General features: G+C 41.0%; 1 protein-coding gene across 2 annotated transcripts; it reads left to right on the top strand.

The window, feature by feature from the left end:
• Positions 1-1,917: 1,917 nt before the first annotated feature.
• Positions 1,918-13,527, top strand: LOC105567096 (telomere-associated protein RIF1-like). Of its 2 annotated transcripts, none has more exons than XM_012021654.1 (16): positions 1,918-2,062; positions 2,734-2,937; positions 3,027-3,321; positions 3,404-3,750; positions 3,829-4,396; positions 4,491-4,699; positions 4,785-4,922; positions 4,983-5,139; positions 5,234-5,441; positions 5,520-5,743; positions 5,835-6,227; positions 6,308-8,812; positions 9,015-10,609; positions 10,719-11,001; positions 11,071-11,832; positions 12,086-13,527. In XM_012021654.1, the coding sequence occupies exons 1-15, from the start codon at positions 1,962-1,964 to the stop codon at positions 11,803-11,805; spliced, it is 7,962 nt and encodes a 2,653-aa protein (XP_011877044.1). In that variant the 5' UTR covers positions 1,918-1,961; the 3' UTR covers positions 11,806-11,832; positions 12,086-13,527. The 2 variants fall into 2 exon arrangements, with proteins under 2 accessions (XP_011877044.1, XP_011877045.1); XM_012021655.1 differs by lacking the exon at positions 1,918-2,062 and adding an exon at positions 2,521-2,669.
• Positions 13,528-16,103: the final 2,576 nt, after the last annotated feature.

The raw sequence follows: 16,103 nt of genomic DNA, 5'->3' as shown, positions 1-16,103 counted from the left end.
TTACTCCTACTTTAGCTCTTAGGCTTACTCTCGGTGAATCAAAATGCCATGATTGATGGCATTTTGATTCACCGGGAGTAAGCCTAAGAGCTGAAGTAGGAGTAAGAAATAAAATGGATTTATTTCCTTACTCCTACTCCTTACTCCAGCTTACTCCATGTATTGTAGACCAGCCTTAAGAGCTGAAGTAGGAGTAAGAAATAAAATGGATTTATTTCCTTACTCCTACTCCTTACTCCAGCTTACTCCATGTATTGTAGACCAGCCTTTAAGGCCATTCTACAATTGCGTAAACGTAGTTGCAGGGTTGTAGGAGTAGAAGTAGTAGAAAGTGTTGTACATCAAAATAATATACAATAGAGTGAGATACGTCGTAATTGAAGTTAATGATTGGTTAGCTTTTACGTCCTACATCGTTGTAGTCGTGAAAGATGAAGCTCAGCCATCTTTTACAACAGGCTTTACAATCGGAAATGCTAGTTTAAAACTGTGTTTTACAACACTGTACAACCGATAACAACCACGTTTACGCAATTGTAGAATGGCCTTTAAGCGTCGTCTACAATAACCGGCGTAAGCGTGGAGTAAGAAGTAAGAGTAGGAGTAACGTTTTTGGCGTAAGCTGTTTACGCCGACTCAATCTACAATACGGTGAAGTAGGCGTTGTAGGCATGCGTGAAAAGGCGTAAGAGTAAGAGTAGGCGTAAGAAATAAAAATAATTCATTTCGCTTACGCCCTTACTCCAGCTCTATTAAACCGGAAGTAGCTCTCTTACGCCTACTCTTACTTCTTACTCCACGCTTACGCCGGTTATTGTAGACGACGCTTTATAGAGTAATAGTCCGCTGTCACGAGATAGGCTTCTAATACGCGACGACCGGCTTCGACACCCGAATTCGATCACGGATCTTTCGTCGCGCCGATTACACGATCCAACGGTGAATTTTCCACTGAACAGATTTCGCCCCGAGGGCAAAAATTCACGGCGGAATCCACCGATGTCTGTTAATTTAACGGAGACCCCCCCCCCGCTATCCCCGTATTAAGACCCTGTTTCATAACAGGGGACTCGCTCGTACATAATACAACTGTGTAAATTAATTACATTACACACTTTGATGTATAAAGTAGATCGATTCGAGTCTCGTGTCTGCGCCCGTTTTTTTTACCAATGCATCGCTGAAGGTTACCGTCGCGCATGCGCGAAAAACGCGCACCAGTCCGACGTCGCGCTGCTTCCCGCTAAAATGAAAACGCCCGCCGAAAAGAAGAGAGGGGGGGGAGGGGAACGGAACGCGAGCGCCCCCGACGACTCCGTGGCGGGCGCGCGAAGCTGCTACGGCGGCGGCGCGGCGTGCGGGTAAAACAAACGCGCGGGTTCGCCACTAATTTTGTTTATCGGTCGTCGCGACGGACGCCGCGCGGAGGAGGAGGAGGAGGAAGAGGAGTGAGAGAGCACGCGCGAAACCGAATATCTCCCACTAAACTCTCTCTCTCTCTCCTCGCCCGGCTCCGAAACGCTCGCGGTTCGCTGCGTCGCGCGAGCCGTACACGCATGCAGCGGGCGCGCACGCATGCACGTACGCACAGGCGGGCGCAGGCAGTGACCAGCAGTGACGCGTCCGGATCGCGAGGATCGTTTTTTTCGCGGAGAGAGATTCCCCTCTCTCTCTCTCTCTCTCTTCCCCCCCCCCCCTCTGTTGCGGGAGAGCGTAGCGAGCTCCAGTGTGTCGGAGTCGGACGTGTTGTTCGCCCTTTCGCCAGGGTGCGGGGATCCTCGCGGTGTGTCCGGTGACTCGAGGCTCGGCGAGGACGAGACGTGTGTCGCCGGTTCGCGCGCGCAATCGCGGCGTGAGATGTGAACGGTGATCCGGTGACCGGAGCTCGGCGGCCCGCAGCTGACCGCGCGCGCGGAAGGCGAAGGCGTGCGAGGCACGCGGGGGAACGGACGCGGGACGAGATGGCCGCGGTCACGAGCGCGACCTTCCCCAGGATGCTGAAGGCGTTGCAGCAGAACGGCAATGTCAAGGAGAAGGGCGAGGCGCTGGTCTACATCGCCAGGTAAGGTGGCCCGCGGTGACGAGGCCCGGGATCGCCGGCGCATTCGACCCGTCCCGCGGCGGTCGTAGGTCTCGCTCGGCCTCGCTACGTCGCGGCTCTCGCGACGCTCGGGGGGAAATGTGCGGGGAGAGGCGCAAAATCGAGCCCACGATAATGTATACCGAGTTTACGGCGCGTTAGATTAGAGAAAATACAAGCTAAGAGGATACTTCTCTCTCTCTCTCTCTCTTTCTCGAATTGTAGGCTGGCAATATACAGTGAATGTCGCGTGAAAACAAAGTTCGGGAGCGTGAAACGTGGCCTTTCGACGCCGTCGTCACCGCGAATTTACTCGAGAAACTTTGTCCGATTTAGCGTAGAGTCTGGTAGAGTCGCAATAGTGTTGCGTTCTCCTTAGACAGGAGAGACTCAGAAGAGATCTGCCCCCTCAAGTTTCAGGCTTTGAACTGTAGAACGAATGTTGAGCAAATACGAACTTAAGATTGTAAAATGAAGACCCGTCCGATCTCCAGCACAGAGTCAGAAATGGGGCGCGTTAATTTGCACTTGTTTAGAAATATACGCTTACATCGTCCGATACCAGTGAATAAAAATGTATTGACTGCGTGTACGTGTGCTGAAAGATTTTCCTTGATATTGTGCATGATAAAGACTCGACCTTTTCCTTGTAGCCAAGCGAAAAAGTTAGAGATGAGCGGCGCCATTAAAGAGGAACGCTACAAGGACTTGTGTAGGCTGGTGATAGAAGCGTTCTCGAAGCACGAGGGTACCTTGCAAAACGAGGCACTGGGAGCCTTCAATGCCATCGTGCGGGAGTTCCGAGCGCATCGCTTGCACCTGTTCGAATCGATGCTGCAGACTGACAAGAAGACGAGGTTTGTCCGGCGCTAGAATTGCCCCGGTGGTCTATGTGAACTCTGCATGCACGCGTAACAAGGCACTCCATCCTCACTCTTGATTTTAGATTAAAGATATTCAAAGTGTTGGAAGTGGTGGACGACAATGCCATTTCTGCGGCCGCCGATGACGGACAGATACTAAATTTTTTCAAGCACTGCTTGGTCAACGTGCAGCCTAGTTTAATGGAATGGTTGATGCCGACGGCATGCGTGGATGATTTGCAAATGTTGGTCAAGATTGAACAGCAGCCTCTGTCGGAGGAGGAGAAGCTAGAGGAGGATATAAACAGTTATGCGCTCGCTCTTTTGAGACGACTGTACCGACTGGCTTCCATAACGTTTGATCAAAGTGTTTGGAAGGTACAGATCCGCGCGATTGTGACGTGAACGATTTTTTTTTTAAGTTACACTCAGAACTGGGGGAATCCTTGCTTCTTTTCAGTATGACGCACTACTGATGGACAAGGTCGTAACATTGGCCTACATGGGACACAAGCGCCAGCGTGGCCCTGCTTTGAAAGTCTTGCAACAGGCTATTGCAACCGACTCGGCCACTCATGTCCGCAAAAACTGGCCTGAGCTGTGGGAACAATATAAAGCCAATTTACAGTCTATCTATTACAAACGCATGCTGCTTTTGGTAGCGGCATGCGACCTGGATTGGACTACACAGTGGAATACCACTATCCAGTTCATTGGCACGGATCTTCATCGCGGTGCCGGCCTTATAAATAATTTACTGAGCGTCGAGGAAAAAGCCTTCAAGTCTATCGATCCTATTATACGCAGGTGAAAAACTCGGCAAACATCCTAATTTCAGTTGTGCGAGGAAAAGCTAATGTGTATTTTTTTTAATTCATATTGCAGACAAGCTTTCCTTTCGTGGAAACTGTTGATCGACAATTTTGCTTTAGATTATCAGGAACTTGCTACTGCTAGAAGAATAAAATTACTCTGCATTCCGTTAAACGCGAAGAACAGTAAAACTGAATTAATTGCGTTGACCAAGTTAGAAGTTTGGTGGCACTTAATTATCAAATTGTACAAACACATCGCGAAATTTGTCTCTCCCGTCATCACGCAATTTTTAAACTACTGCTTCGGGCCACTAGGGGACACGCCACTGCTCTCTGCCAAATTTGACGTTGTTGCATCTCCAGGCAAAAGATTTTTCAAGACAAAAGTGGTCGCTGTGGACGCCCTGTGCCAATTACTTGTCACAAAGGAAGATCTCTTTACCGTTTGTCCTCCAATGTTGGAAGAAAGACTTCCTCATGCTATGTCTTACGAGGTGTTTAAAGAATGCTCCCAGAGCATTATTCATAGTATAGCGGAGGCTGTGCTTATTCTTGGTCAACTTACAGATAAGGAGATGAAAAATCGTTTTCAGCTCGGTGAAACGTTATGGAAAAGCCTGATGATATACATACGGAAGGTGATGAATCAATGTTTAGCTTGACCGTTTTCGCGATGTAAAATACGAGACAATGGAATCTTGACAATGTCGCTTTACGTACTGAATTTTATAGGACCAGCTGTACAGAGATGTGATAATAGTTGTAACTGAATTGACGAATCATATAGATAAGCTCATGGTGAGAGACATGTTGTTTAATGTAATCTTACCTGATGTTTATTGCATTATTGAGAAAACGGAAGTTCATGATAATGCATTGCCAGAATTGGTATTGAAGCTTCTGACATCTCCGATACTTGACGAAATGCTCAAGTACATCCTGTACGTGTATCTCAGACTAATTGCCGATACGTTTATACGCTCTGTTCTACGTTGTATAAGCATTTATTATATCTCGATATTATAGGGATTACAACAGTAATACAATCAAGTGCCTTCTGGAGCGATGTGTCAGTCCAGAATTTACATATTCCTCAGGTGTATTTGGGTTTCTGGAAACGATAATGGGAAATCTGAAATCAGCGCATGATGCGTATAAAAATAAGTAAGTTTAGCAAATTTTAATAACAATGCATTCGATTATTTAATAAATAATGTGTTACAGGGGTAGCAATGAATTAGCTTACATAGAACTATGGTCTATGATAACAGAAATATTCACACAATACATAAGAAACTCTGAAATCAGTAAAGACGACGTTGAAGTTATAAAATCAATTTTATCCTTTCCATTTTATACAAATATGGAAGATCTCGAGCTGGTGTGTATAATTTTTTCAAATATTCTTTCCCTTTCCCTACTTTACATTTATATTGCCGTGACAACCTTTTTTTTATACATTAATACTTTTGCAGATAAAGAATCAAGCGACAGTGTGGAAAACTGTATACAAAGAGGTTGAATTACGTTCAGATTCGATAGCTGCAATAAAACCAAATGAAATCTTGCTGGATACTGCAAGCATGATGCGGAAATGTTTGAGTATAAATAGAGAATGTTGTACCCTTATTGTCAACTGCTTAGACACTTTATTGAGCACCCTCGATTATGAATCTTTGTTGGGTATGCATGACCTATTGTTGTAACTTGATATAAAATGTATCGATGCTCGGAACGTGATATCTACTTTGCATGTTTCAGATCAAGACGAAATTCCATCCATTATGCAACTAATAATGGACGTTATAATTATTTCTTTTAATGACGTGCAAAATCTTAATTCTGAAATAGCTCTGAAGGCATTGTCAGCTATGCTTATCACCATATACGGGCACAATCTGCCAAGAGTAGTGTCGTATCTGCATAATTGTAAATCAATCATCAAACTTGTACTTTCGTCGCAAACAACGGTGCTTTTTAAAGAAGTACGACGTCAATATTCTTTACAGAGCATGCGATTTTTATGTTAACCAGTTAACTCTTCACGTTCCTTCTTTCTGGCAATTTTGTTTACAGGTTGCAAACACGTGGGAATATATAGTCAGTATTTTTAAAGGACTCAATAAACAATTGGATCACAAACTCTTATCGTCGTACAAAGAAGCAATTGTAATAGCTATGAATCATCCTAATCTAAATATAAGATCTTTGACGCAATCTATTTTTGAAATTAAAGACAACTTGGACAGTACCGCTAAGTGCATTTTAGATGAAATAAAAAAACCAAAAGGCAAGTCTCATGCAAAGTCTGATAGCGCTTCGAAGAAGAAAGCAGAAGCGGGACAAGCGAAGGAGGTGCACGTGGCCGGGAGTTTCTTGAATAGGAAGTCAGCTACTACGAAATCCGCTAAACCACCTGAAAAGAATGATAAAAATACGCTACCTACATTATCTGAACCTGAATCGCAAGTAAATGTTTATTATTATTTTATGTTGTATGTTAAAGGGTTAACTGGCCGATGTTTCCTACATTTTCAAATTTCTTCTAGGACTACGTGTACATAAAAACAGATCTGAAATTTGACGTTAATCGTTTAACTGAGCATCAAAAGGAAACTTTGAAGAGGAAAAGAGAAGACATACCGGCACTATATAACGATCTTTCTCAATCGTCCTCGCAAAACTCTCAAAACCTGCAACAGTGGTTTGATATTAAAGCCAAACATATTAACGAGATTGATAAAGTCAACAATAAAAAGGGCGACTCTACAATGCAGAAATCTATTGATAGCGATGCTAATAAGGAAAACAAGGTTACGCTTAAACAAATAGAAATCTCTAACGCCACGGACAAGAGTGCTGATGATATCTGTGGTATTGAATTGGAGGGAAATGTTGGAGAGAATACCGTCAATACCAAGCAAAACGAAATTTCAACGAAAAAAGTTAAGAACGACGAGTCTAATGGAAAGCAAGATATGTCGAAACAAGCGAATTTGTCTTCGCATGCAGCTGCTTTCAGTGGGAAGAACGCTACAACAGAGGGTGAGAGTGCAGACGCAATGGTATCTGTTGCGAAAAAGTTGGACTTTGAATCGCGGGATGAATTTCCCGAGGATCAAACGCACGAACGACAATCATCTCCGTCAATGTTAGACAGTATTAAACGACGGCATCGTAATAGCACGACAAAATTTGCGTCGTCGTTGAAAGATGACGAAACTGTCGAGACCTCGAAAGATTCGAGTACAACAAATGTACAAAAAACATTGAGAGTGAAGACTACTCAGGAAAAACCTGGTACAAATAGTAAACGGAAGTCAGATGATGCTACTGACGATTCTGATGATACTGTTAAAGAAAATTCTAACGAAAATAAGAAGGGCGTTAAACGTAAGTACGCGTCGGACACTGAATCAGAAGAAAGCGTTCAATGTCGCAAGCGAAAGGTTACATCTCTTAGAGACCTTAATGATGACGGCGGTGAAACATCGCGGAGCGCTGACAACGTCCCAGACAGTATGAATCAACGTATGAGAAATGAGATATCTCGTTTGAAAATCGACATGGTATTCACTATTGATTCCGGTGCAAATCGCCGTCGAGTGAAGCATCGGGACGAAGGCGAAAGGGAAACAGTAGGACACGGATTAAGGAAATACGGGACATATGATAGGTGCGTCAGATTGAAATCCGTAGATGCAAAATCGGCGGATGGATTAAAGCGAACTCCAAGGATGGAGAGAACTACGAAGGATATAGACGATATGGAGCAAGGGGTGTGTAAGAGACGTAGTAGACGAAGCAAGCAAGAATCTAATAAAAATGACCTGGACGTTACTAAGGATGTTGAAAAGTCCAATGATTCTAGTGATAAGGCTGAATTGACTAACACCGACACAGATGTGACGCTTGCAATTCCAACGTCCAATCAAGCGGTACAGGATGTTAATAAAGTCCAAGAGCAAGAGAGGCTTGATAAGGATAATTTGAAATCTGACTCGAATGTAACACCTGCGGAACTTGCTGAATCAAACGAACAGAGTCAAGAGGAAGGCGAGGATGTCGTCGAGAGTTCGCAAGTTCCTAATGTCTGTTTAAAATTGGATAAACTGTACGGCGAGAAGCAGTGTTTCATTAAGATTAATAAAATGACTAATATCCAAGCTGCGAAAACTTCTGACGCGACTGTTGACAAAAGATATGTACCTGAATCTATCCCCATGGATTGCGGTGATAACGATAATGTACCTGATCCATGCGAAGAATTAGATGAAGCCGAACCTGACGTTAATACAAAGATAAACGACGAAGAAGTCGCAGATAGCATAGATAAAGATTCGGTTCAGAAAACTGATAATTCTAACGTGAAGAGTTTAATTTCAGAGGGTCAGAAGATAATCGATAACTCAGCGTCGATTAAATCTACGAGCGTAAATTTTACTTCGCCAAGAAGCAATAGCAAGGTACTTTATAAGCTGAAACCTTTTACTGGACGCGCTGCTCACATGTTAGGTTTAGTTACGAGTCAAGCGCGACTCGTCGCGAACGATATTGTACTGGATGAAGAACCGTCCAAGATACTGGACGACTTGAAGAAGCTGAACACAGAATCGTCCAAGATGTTGGACGACTCGAAGAAATTGAAAACAAAGGACGTGGAAAACGAGATGTCGATGAGTAAAAAGACATCAATGGTTAAAGAAATAGATAAAATAGGTGGTCCGTCTGGTAGTCGACAAGAAAAGATTTTCAGCAATATGAGATCGACCGATTATGCCGCGTCTTCGTCGGCGCACACGTTCACTACTTTGAAAAACGATGGCGAGAAGCTGTCGTTTAGATTCAACAAGAGCGCGCCGGACTGCGCAACGACGGACAGTTCAATTGACAAGGAAAATGACAAAAACGCATCGCCGTTGCGTGAAAGAAACGATCTACCAATATTGGAATGGTCAAGCGCTAATCCACCCTCGTTAACTGCGTCACCGAGTGTTAGTATTCTTAAACGTCGGTCGAGCCTACCAGAAGCAGATCTAGATTTAACACCTAAGGTATGTTCTATACAATTTATATTATCATACGTAGTGTTTTAAAAAACAGAGGCAAAATTAGATTATTTTTTATTATTTAATTACCATTTTATTACCATTTTTTAGTCCTGTATTATATCTTTATTTTGTACACGTTTTGAGGTTTTTACTGAAAACACAGATATATTTATAATATATATATTTGGGATATTCTTCATTACAGCGAAAGCGAGTGAGTTTTGCAGATCCACCGGTGTCTAAAGAGATGGGCTATGAAATTTCCACTGCGGAAACCACGCCAAAAGGGATTAAATATTCGTTGGCACGGAATTCTACGTCAAGGAAGGATTCTCCGAGTAAATTCAAGCAAACCAAACTTAAACTTGTGCCATTTGATACAGAGAAAATCAATGTAGAGAATATAGCTGAGGATAATATTCAAAATAAAAACGGCACTGAAGCTATGGAGGTCGAGAAGAAGAAAGAAGCAGTGGTAAAAATATCTGAAGCCTATTCAGAACCTGCGGATATCGATGAGCAAACGCCCAGCGATTCTCCAGAAAATGGTAATGCTGTTGAAAATATTCTCGAAATGAATCCTCGCGCGAGGATCGATGTTATCGGAGAATTGGAATTGGCGCAAGAAATTGAGATAACCACGGATTCGGTTGTCTCGGAGGACCAGCAGTCTATATCTTTTGAAGATTCTGGCGCTTCGCCGATAGACATCGAAACGGAGGATACCGAGACGCAGCGAGATATCTTTGACGGGATGGATGCAAAGGTTGACGTCACGGTGATTCAGGCGGACAACGATGGCTTGATTCCGAATAATTCAGTGGATTCTATTAAACTGAATGTGACCAATGACTCTGTGATAGCGGCTTTACCTACCAAAGACAACGATCCGACAAGTATGGAGGACACTATGGATATCCAGAATATTATCGGATTGAATTCCACTGTAAATACAGACGAGATATTCTGCGAAAAGCCGATACGCAGTAGTACGCAAGCGACAGAAAATATCGCGGAGCTAGACACCATGCCGATAACGGACTCCGTCAGTTTATCTACGATGCAAGACACTCAGAGTCAGGAGGCGGCTCCGAGTGCGCGGAACGTGGAACGCAATCCCGAATCTTTGGACTCCACGCAGCCTATTTACCCAGCACTGTCGTCGTGCATGGAGCCTGTCGCTAGTATCACCGAGCGATTGACGTATCCTCTCTGGAAGCAAAATCTAAGTACATTTTTTGCGAATAGAAATATACACACAATCGGCGATATTGCCGACCTGTCTGAGCGCGAAATTGATAGAATGCCTGTGAAGGGTAAACCAAAGACTGAATTTGTGAGGAAGGTACTGAAGCATTTTGAAAGCACGTGCATGCTGCGAACGAAGGAGTCCTCTGCTGAAAAGTCAAGTAAAGTCGAGCAATTGCCTGTTAAGGCGACGGACGAAATTGTGCCAATCGCCGTTTTGTCCAACGTCGAAATGGGATCTGCGGCGAACGACAATGAGTCCTTAACTTGTAGCACGCCACTTATCCAGCCTATCGGAAATACATCCGATAGTCTACCGAGTAGAAATTCGTCTGTGGAAGACGGGGATAAAACGGAATCGGTCACTAGTGACATGGATATTTCACTGGGACCCACGATTCCTTATCATCCTGATTTGTTAGCCTTAAACACTTCTATAGAGAATGGACAAACAAGCGCGAAGTTACCGATCGCTGCTCAAAATTCCAAACCTGGAACGTCTACAGATAATCCCGAACCCGTGCCAATCCCTTCGTCGTCCTCTGAAAGCATGTACGTTATCTTTTACAGCTTTATTTTATACATTTTCATTATATATAAGAAATTTTATTATAGAGTGAACAATTTAAAATATAAAAATATGTTTTTTTTTCTTTTGAAGTACAACTACGAGCCAGACAACATCAACTTCAAATGTCAGCCTGGACGCAAGAAAAGATCCTGCTGGAGTTTCAAGTGTGTATGACGAACTTTTAATTACACACTCCTCAATTGGTACCAATACTGACGAGATCGGTTCCACGACACCGGCTGTTAAACAGTCGACGAAATCTGTTGCGTCTCAAATGACGCTTGCAGAACTACTGGACGAAATTGACGTAAATCTGGTGATGGAAAGCGCGGCTAAAAGATGCAATCCCGAGGCAGTTCTGCTGCAATATAAGGTAAATTTTGCTTGGTATATCATTAGATTGATTGTTTATCAAATAAACAAATGGAAAATTAACTGTCAGATAAAGATGGCACACGTGAAGGAAGGAGAACTGTTGAAGGAAACGATCAAAATGCTCGGCCTGCAAGACAAACAACAAGTCAACGATGCATCGTTGAAGGCAGCCTGCCGTGCATGCGGCGTCAACAAAGTCCTTCTTAGATTGCCTGATATTTTTAGCCACGACAAACAGTTCTTCGATAAGGTGCTCAAGTTTTATAGCAAGAAGCTCAATATAGCCGATGGCTTGAACAGCTTAGACTTTAATAAATTGAAAAGCGCGATCTGCCAAAGATGCACGTCGTCCGATATCATTGAGATACTGTCGGAGAAACTAAAGCAAGAAGAGAAAGAAGGTATCAAACAATCCATGCCGGAACTGTCAAGTTTAAATGCTATGTTACAAAGGTTACCAATGGACGTGATCATTAGTCATACCGTAGCGAACGAAGAACTTATTCCGGCGTCGGTAGTTCTGGACATCGCCTTGCAGAATAACAGTTCAGAAGGTATAGCGCAAGCATTAGAGCAATCCCCTGGCATGGCTAAACGTGTCCTAGATCAACTGTGGACGTCCCAGTTCATGGCCACGCATATTCAAAATAATGATGTATCCAAAGAGAGCTTGCTCAGTATTTTTAAGAGCGTATGCTCTAAAATGACTGCGCAAGAATTGCTAGACGCGTATCACGAGGCTATGTCGAGCAAGTTTAACAACACTATGGACGAGAAGGACGTTAAGAATGTGAAAAAATAAATCGGAAGTGACAATTTCAGTTTCAGTGTTAGTATCAAAATAATATGACTGATATTTATACATATTGATGACAGACATATTGATGCATCTTCTATTGTAGAAACTACTTTTTATATATATTTACCTATCTCGTTTCTATAACGCTCGTCATTTGAATCTGTTTTCATTTGCATCGGTTAATTGCCTAATTATTATCTTTATATTACACTTTTTATAGATTATCTCTTATTTTATATTGACTATTGGTTAGGTTTATCGATTTTATTTTTTACTCTTTCAGATTGCATCTCTCATATACATGTATATAAATGGCACTCATCTTCAAGAAAGAAACGACTGATTCGAGTGACACATTTGTGAGATGTATTTGATCGCATAAATTCGTAAAAATAATTCTTTTCAGAATTTTACTGGCGAATTTTAATGGAACTATACATGAAAATGTTAAATAAAACAACCGGTGGTTAATTTGAAGTAAATACAAAAGTGGATGTAGGGAAGGAAAGAATATACTTTTTTTTTTTTTTAGATTTTTGCACGTTCCATTTTTGTTTCACAGCCACTTATAGCAGTATGATAATAGTGTTTTTCAATGTGCAAAAATTGAAAAATTTGTGTTTTTTTTTTACATTTTTATTGATTAGCTCGCTAAACTCGTAACCATTGTCTGAAATGATGTATGGTTCTGCATTGTTCCTAAATAAATGTAACGGTTGCCATTCTTACAAATAAGTATTTCTATAAGACCAAATGCACAATGATCAATAATAATTTATTTTTTAGTATGATCAATAATAATTTAATAAATTTTCCTGTCTAAGTTATGAATTATATGTAACATAAAGTTTATACAGGGTATTTTTGTGTTATTATTCTGCCAAGTATCTCCTTTGTTTTCTTTTTACGATAAGTCTTGGAAAAATTTTTTATTTCAAGATGATTCTTCCTGATTATATCTTTTACACAGGGATGTCTTATTTAACATATTTCAACATTACTACATTAATATAATTTATGTCTTACGTTTGCCTTGAATTTTGCGATTGGTTATTTGATTGATGTGAGTTACACCTTCAGTATACAATTATCGGCGGGATGAACAAATTTATTCGTAAAAAAGAAATAATCTTGACGTAACGATTCCATGAGATAATACCTTTTCGCAAGGTTGAATTCAAGACGCTTACTCAGACTCGAATACATTAATGGCTAGGCGACGACCAGTTAATCAGCTTTTAATTCTAATATATACCATTGTAAATATACAAGTATGTATATCATTCACATTGATGGGCGATCAATATATTCACTGATTAATACGCTTCTTTGTGCATGTTTTTATTATACCTAATACATCTGTAGGAATATGTCTACTTGTACGAGTCAAGCTGAAAACCTAGTAGATCTAAATAAAATACCGGCAGACATTGAAGAAGTTGATCAGTGAATTTTATGCAGGAGCATTGAAGGGAAAATATATTGATTAATTATCTCGAGAATAGAATATGGTATTTTGTAGTTGTAGCTATATCTGTGATTGAAATACACGCAGTTCTAATTATTAATTCTGATGGTTATGTAATCTTGTAGACAAGGTGATTTGACAAACGACAATGGAATGTATCCTGTAACTTCTTCGATCTTTACTATGGCGGTCAAAGGAAATGTATGCGCTTAGAAAATGTAAATGTCCTATAATAATAAAATGATATTTTATACAAATTAAATTGGAAAAGATTTGTCCTCAATTGATGATTTTACGCTTTACATTTACATTTTTGGCTAAAAATGTGTGTGTTTCTAACTAAATATTTTATATGTGAATTTTCAGATTTTAATTACACGACCACAGCAATTTTATATAGAACGTAATTCTCTGCCATTAACAAAATTCTAGTGGGTGTCGACGATAATTATTGTAATATTTTCAATTGCACCATTTTCTTGAATTTAAATATTGGAGAAGACGATCGAGTTTATTTGCGTCTTGTTTATTTCGCATTTGGAGTATCGATCTTGCGGTATTCGCGTGACAAATATACGGTCAATTACAGCAGAAATTCTAGATTCCCGAAAGACTTCGTATCAAAATACGATACCACGGACGTCATACGACTATGTGATATCTTGGTTCTTATTGCAGGTCCCTTGGCCCACCGCGGACGACAGCTTGTAATGAGAATTTCTATTCGTATTTTATTTTTTATTTCGCCCCACCCCGTGCGAATTCTTAAAGTGATATATTTTTACTTAAAAGGTCGTATATATTGGTGAATATTCTAATTATGTGTACAAAAATAGTTCGTTCAAATTTTTACATGTAGATTGCATAATTAGTTTTCGCCCAATAATATCGCGGGGTAATATCGGAAAAAGTGCTACCTTATTCGTATTATTATATATAAAATATGTATAGCGAATTATCCGGACACAGAGAAAGAGAGAGAGAGAGAATAAGAGTATGTAAAAAGTTGATTAAAAGTTAACTTCTGTAGCTGTAACAACTACACAAGCTGACGTTATTTCTAGGAACACGAATATCTCTTTTCTCTGTAATTTTGGGATTGTTTTTCTATAATTACGTCACCAACGAGACGTTTATTGATGTCACTACTGAATACTATTTTTAGTTCGGGTCGTAGCATAAACTTCCAGGAGAAGATCGAGTAAAAAATGGACGATTAAGTGGAATCTTAGAAGATCGCTGATTCTATAAATAGCGGAGAAAAGGTATTCTTGTCATGTCTTTCGAGCAATGAACGTTATAGATGTAGAAGAGGATCAGACCCGACGAGAAAAACCGGGGAGTCGGGGGTACCAATAAAAGATGATGCTATTTCAGAAAAGGTCAGTCGCCCCGAAATTACGTAGCCCTCGATTCGCCGAATTATTGCAGTATTTTCTAACATTTTCTTATAATAATTATCTTTATTTAAAAGCCGCGATCCCGATATGAGCAAAGATATAATCAAATTACGTCAGGTCAAGTAACGTTTGAGTGCCGCAAGAACCAGTATAATTCTAATGCTGCAGAGACGTGGATATGTCAATAATCACGAAATAATTCCATTTTAGATTATTTTGTCACGGCTGCCGAGAATTAATTAAATTCGAGATCTGGTCGCTTCCAATTTTCGGTTTCAATATAAACTGTGCATTTATCCCTACAGAAATGACGAGTGCGCCGTATCTTTTTATTTTTATTTCTTCTTACAATACATTTAAAAGGGTGGTAGTAGAAGCGGAGAGAGACTTTTTAATAAAGAGCGCGACGGTACTTCGAATATCATTGAGCAACGCCATGGTCAACACTCTCGTTCTCGATGCGCAATAAGCGCGGATATTAGCCGCGTTACAATCCCAGGGTGTCCAGTGGTCAGGGGAATCTGGAAAACCGGGAATTGTCAGGGCATTTATCGAAATCTGGAAATGTCGGGGAAAAGTCAGGAAATTTTACGATTTATCTGGATTTTTTACATCGTTTCACATTTTTTTCTGAATAATTTAAAGTTTTTAGAAAATAAACTTTTTGTTGGCTCTCAGTACACTAATTCTCTGCTTTGCTAAACATGAATTTATTTATAAGCGTGGTCGGTAATTTACATTTTCATCGTCGTGCTTATTTTATTTCAAAGTGTTCAACTGAGACAATACTATAAAAAAAAGATGAATTACTAAACAGTACTATCTAGTGAGTTGCAAAATGCAGTTAAGCAAAACGAAAGCATTCTATATGATTACGTACGGTATCATAAATGGTATTACACAATGTATTATACACAGATGTTATAATTGCTTTAATTTAAATTTTTATCCTTTTAAATTCCGGACTTTTGTTTCCCGAGAAAAACATTTCAAGCACTTCGCCATTTAACATTTACTTGATTTACCATACAGACGTACGCAAATTATGCAACTTGAAAAAAGTTACGCTAAACGGCCAGGGAAAAATTAATTCCGGCTCCTGGAAAACCTGAAAAAGTCAGGGAATTTTTTTCGTTGAGCTTGCTGGATACCCTGAATCCCAAAAACTCGCCCTCTCGCTACGTCTCTCCCTTTCTCACCCCCTTCGCGAAGAATCCGCGCGACTTGCCTCGCCGTTTGCCTCTGGGATCATGTGCGCGTTGCATCGTCGCCGTCAGAGAGGAGAGGTGAAAAAAAATAGAAAATTGGAAAAAAAGGACAGCCGCGACGTACGTTGCGTACATACGCCGTATGTGGGGGTGCGTTATGGGGCGAGGAGGACGCTCGGGGGTGGAGAACGCCTGCGCCGGCTGGAGTGCACCCTATATAAGAGG

This window comes from Vollenhovia emeryi, unplaced genomic scaffold (genome assembly GCF_000949405.1).
Source record: "Vollenhovia emeryi isolate VEMERY1.0 unplaced genomic scaffold, V.emery_V1.0 DF939140.1, whole genome shotgun sequence".
Taxonomy (NCBI): Eukaryota; Metazoa; Arthropoda; class Insecta; order Hymenoptera; family Formicidae; genus Vollenhovia; species Vollenhovia emeryi.
The sequence above is the reverse complement of the archived record's forward strand: the minus strand, read 5'-3'. Positions and strand labels throughout refer to the sequence as shown.

Coding starts and splice junctions, on each gene's coding strand:
- LOC105567096 (XM_012021654.1), top strand. CDS start 1,962: ATGGCCGCGGTCACGAGCGCGACCTTCCCCAGGATGCTGAAGGCGTTG. Junction 5,442..5,519: donor CGATTATGAATCTTTGTTGG/GTATGCATGACC, acceptor TGCATGTTTCAG/ATCAAGACGAAATTCCATCC. Junction 5,744..5,834: donor CAACGGTGCTTTTTAAAGAA/GTACGACGTCAA, acceptor TTTTGTTTACAG/GTTGCAAACACGTGGGAATA.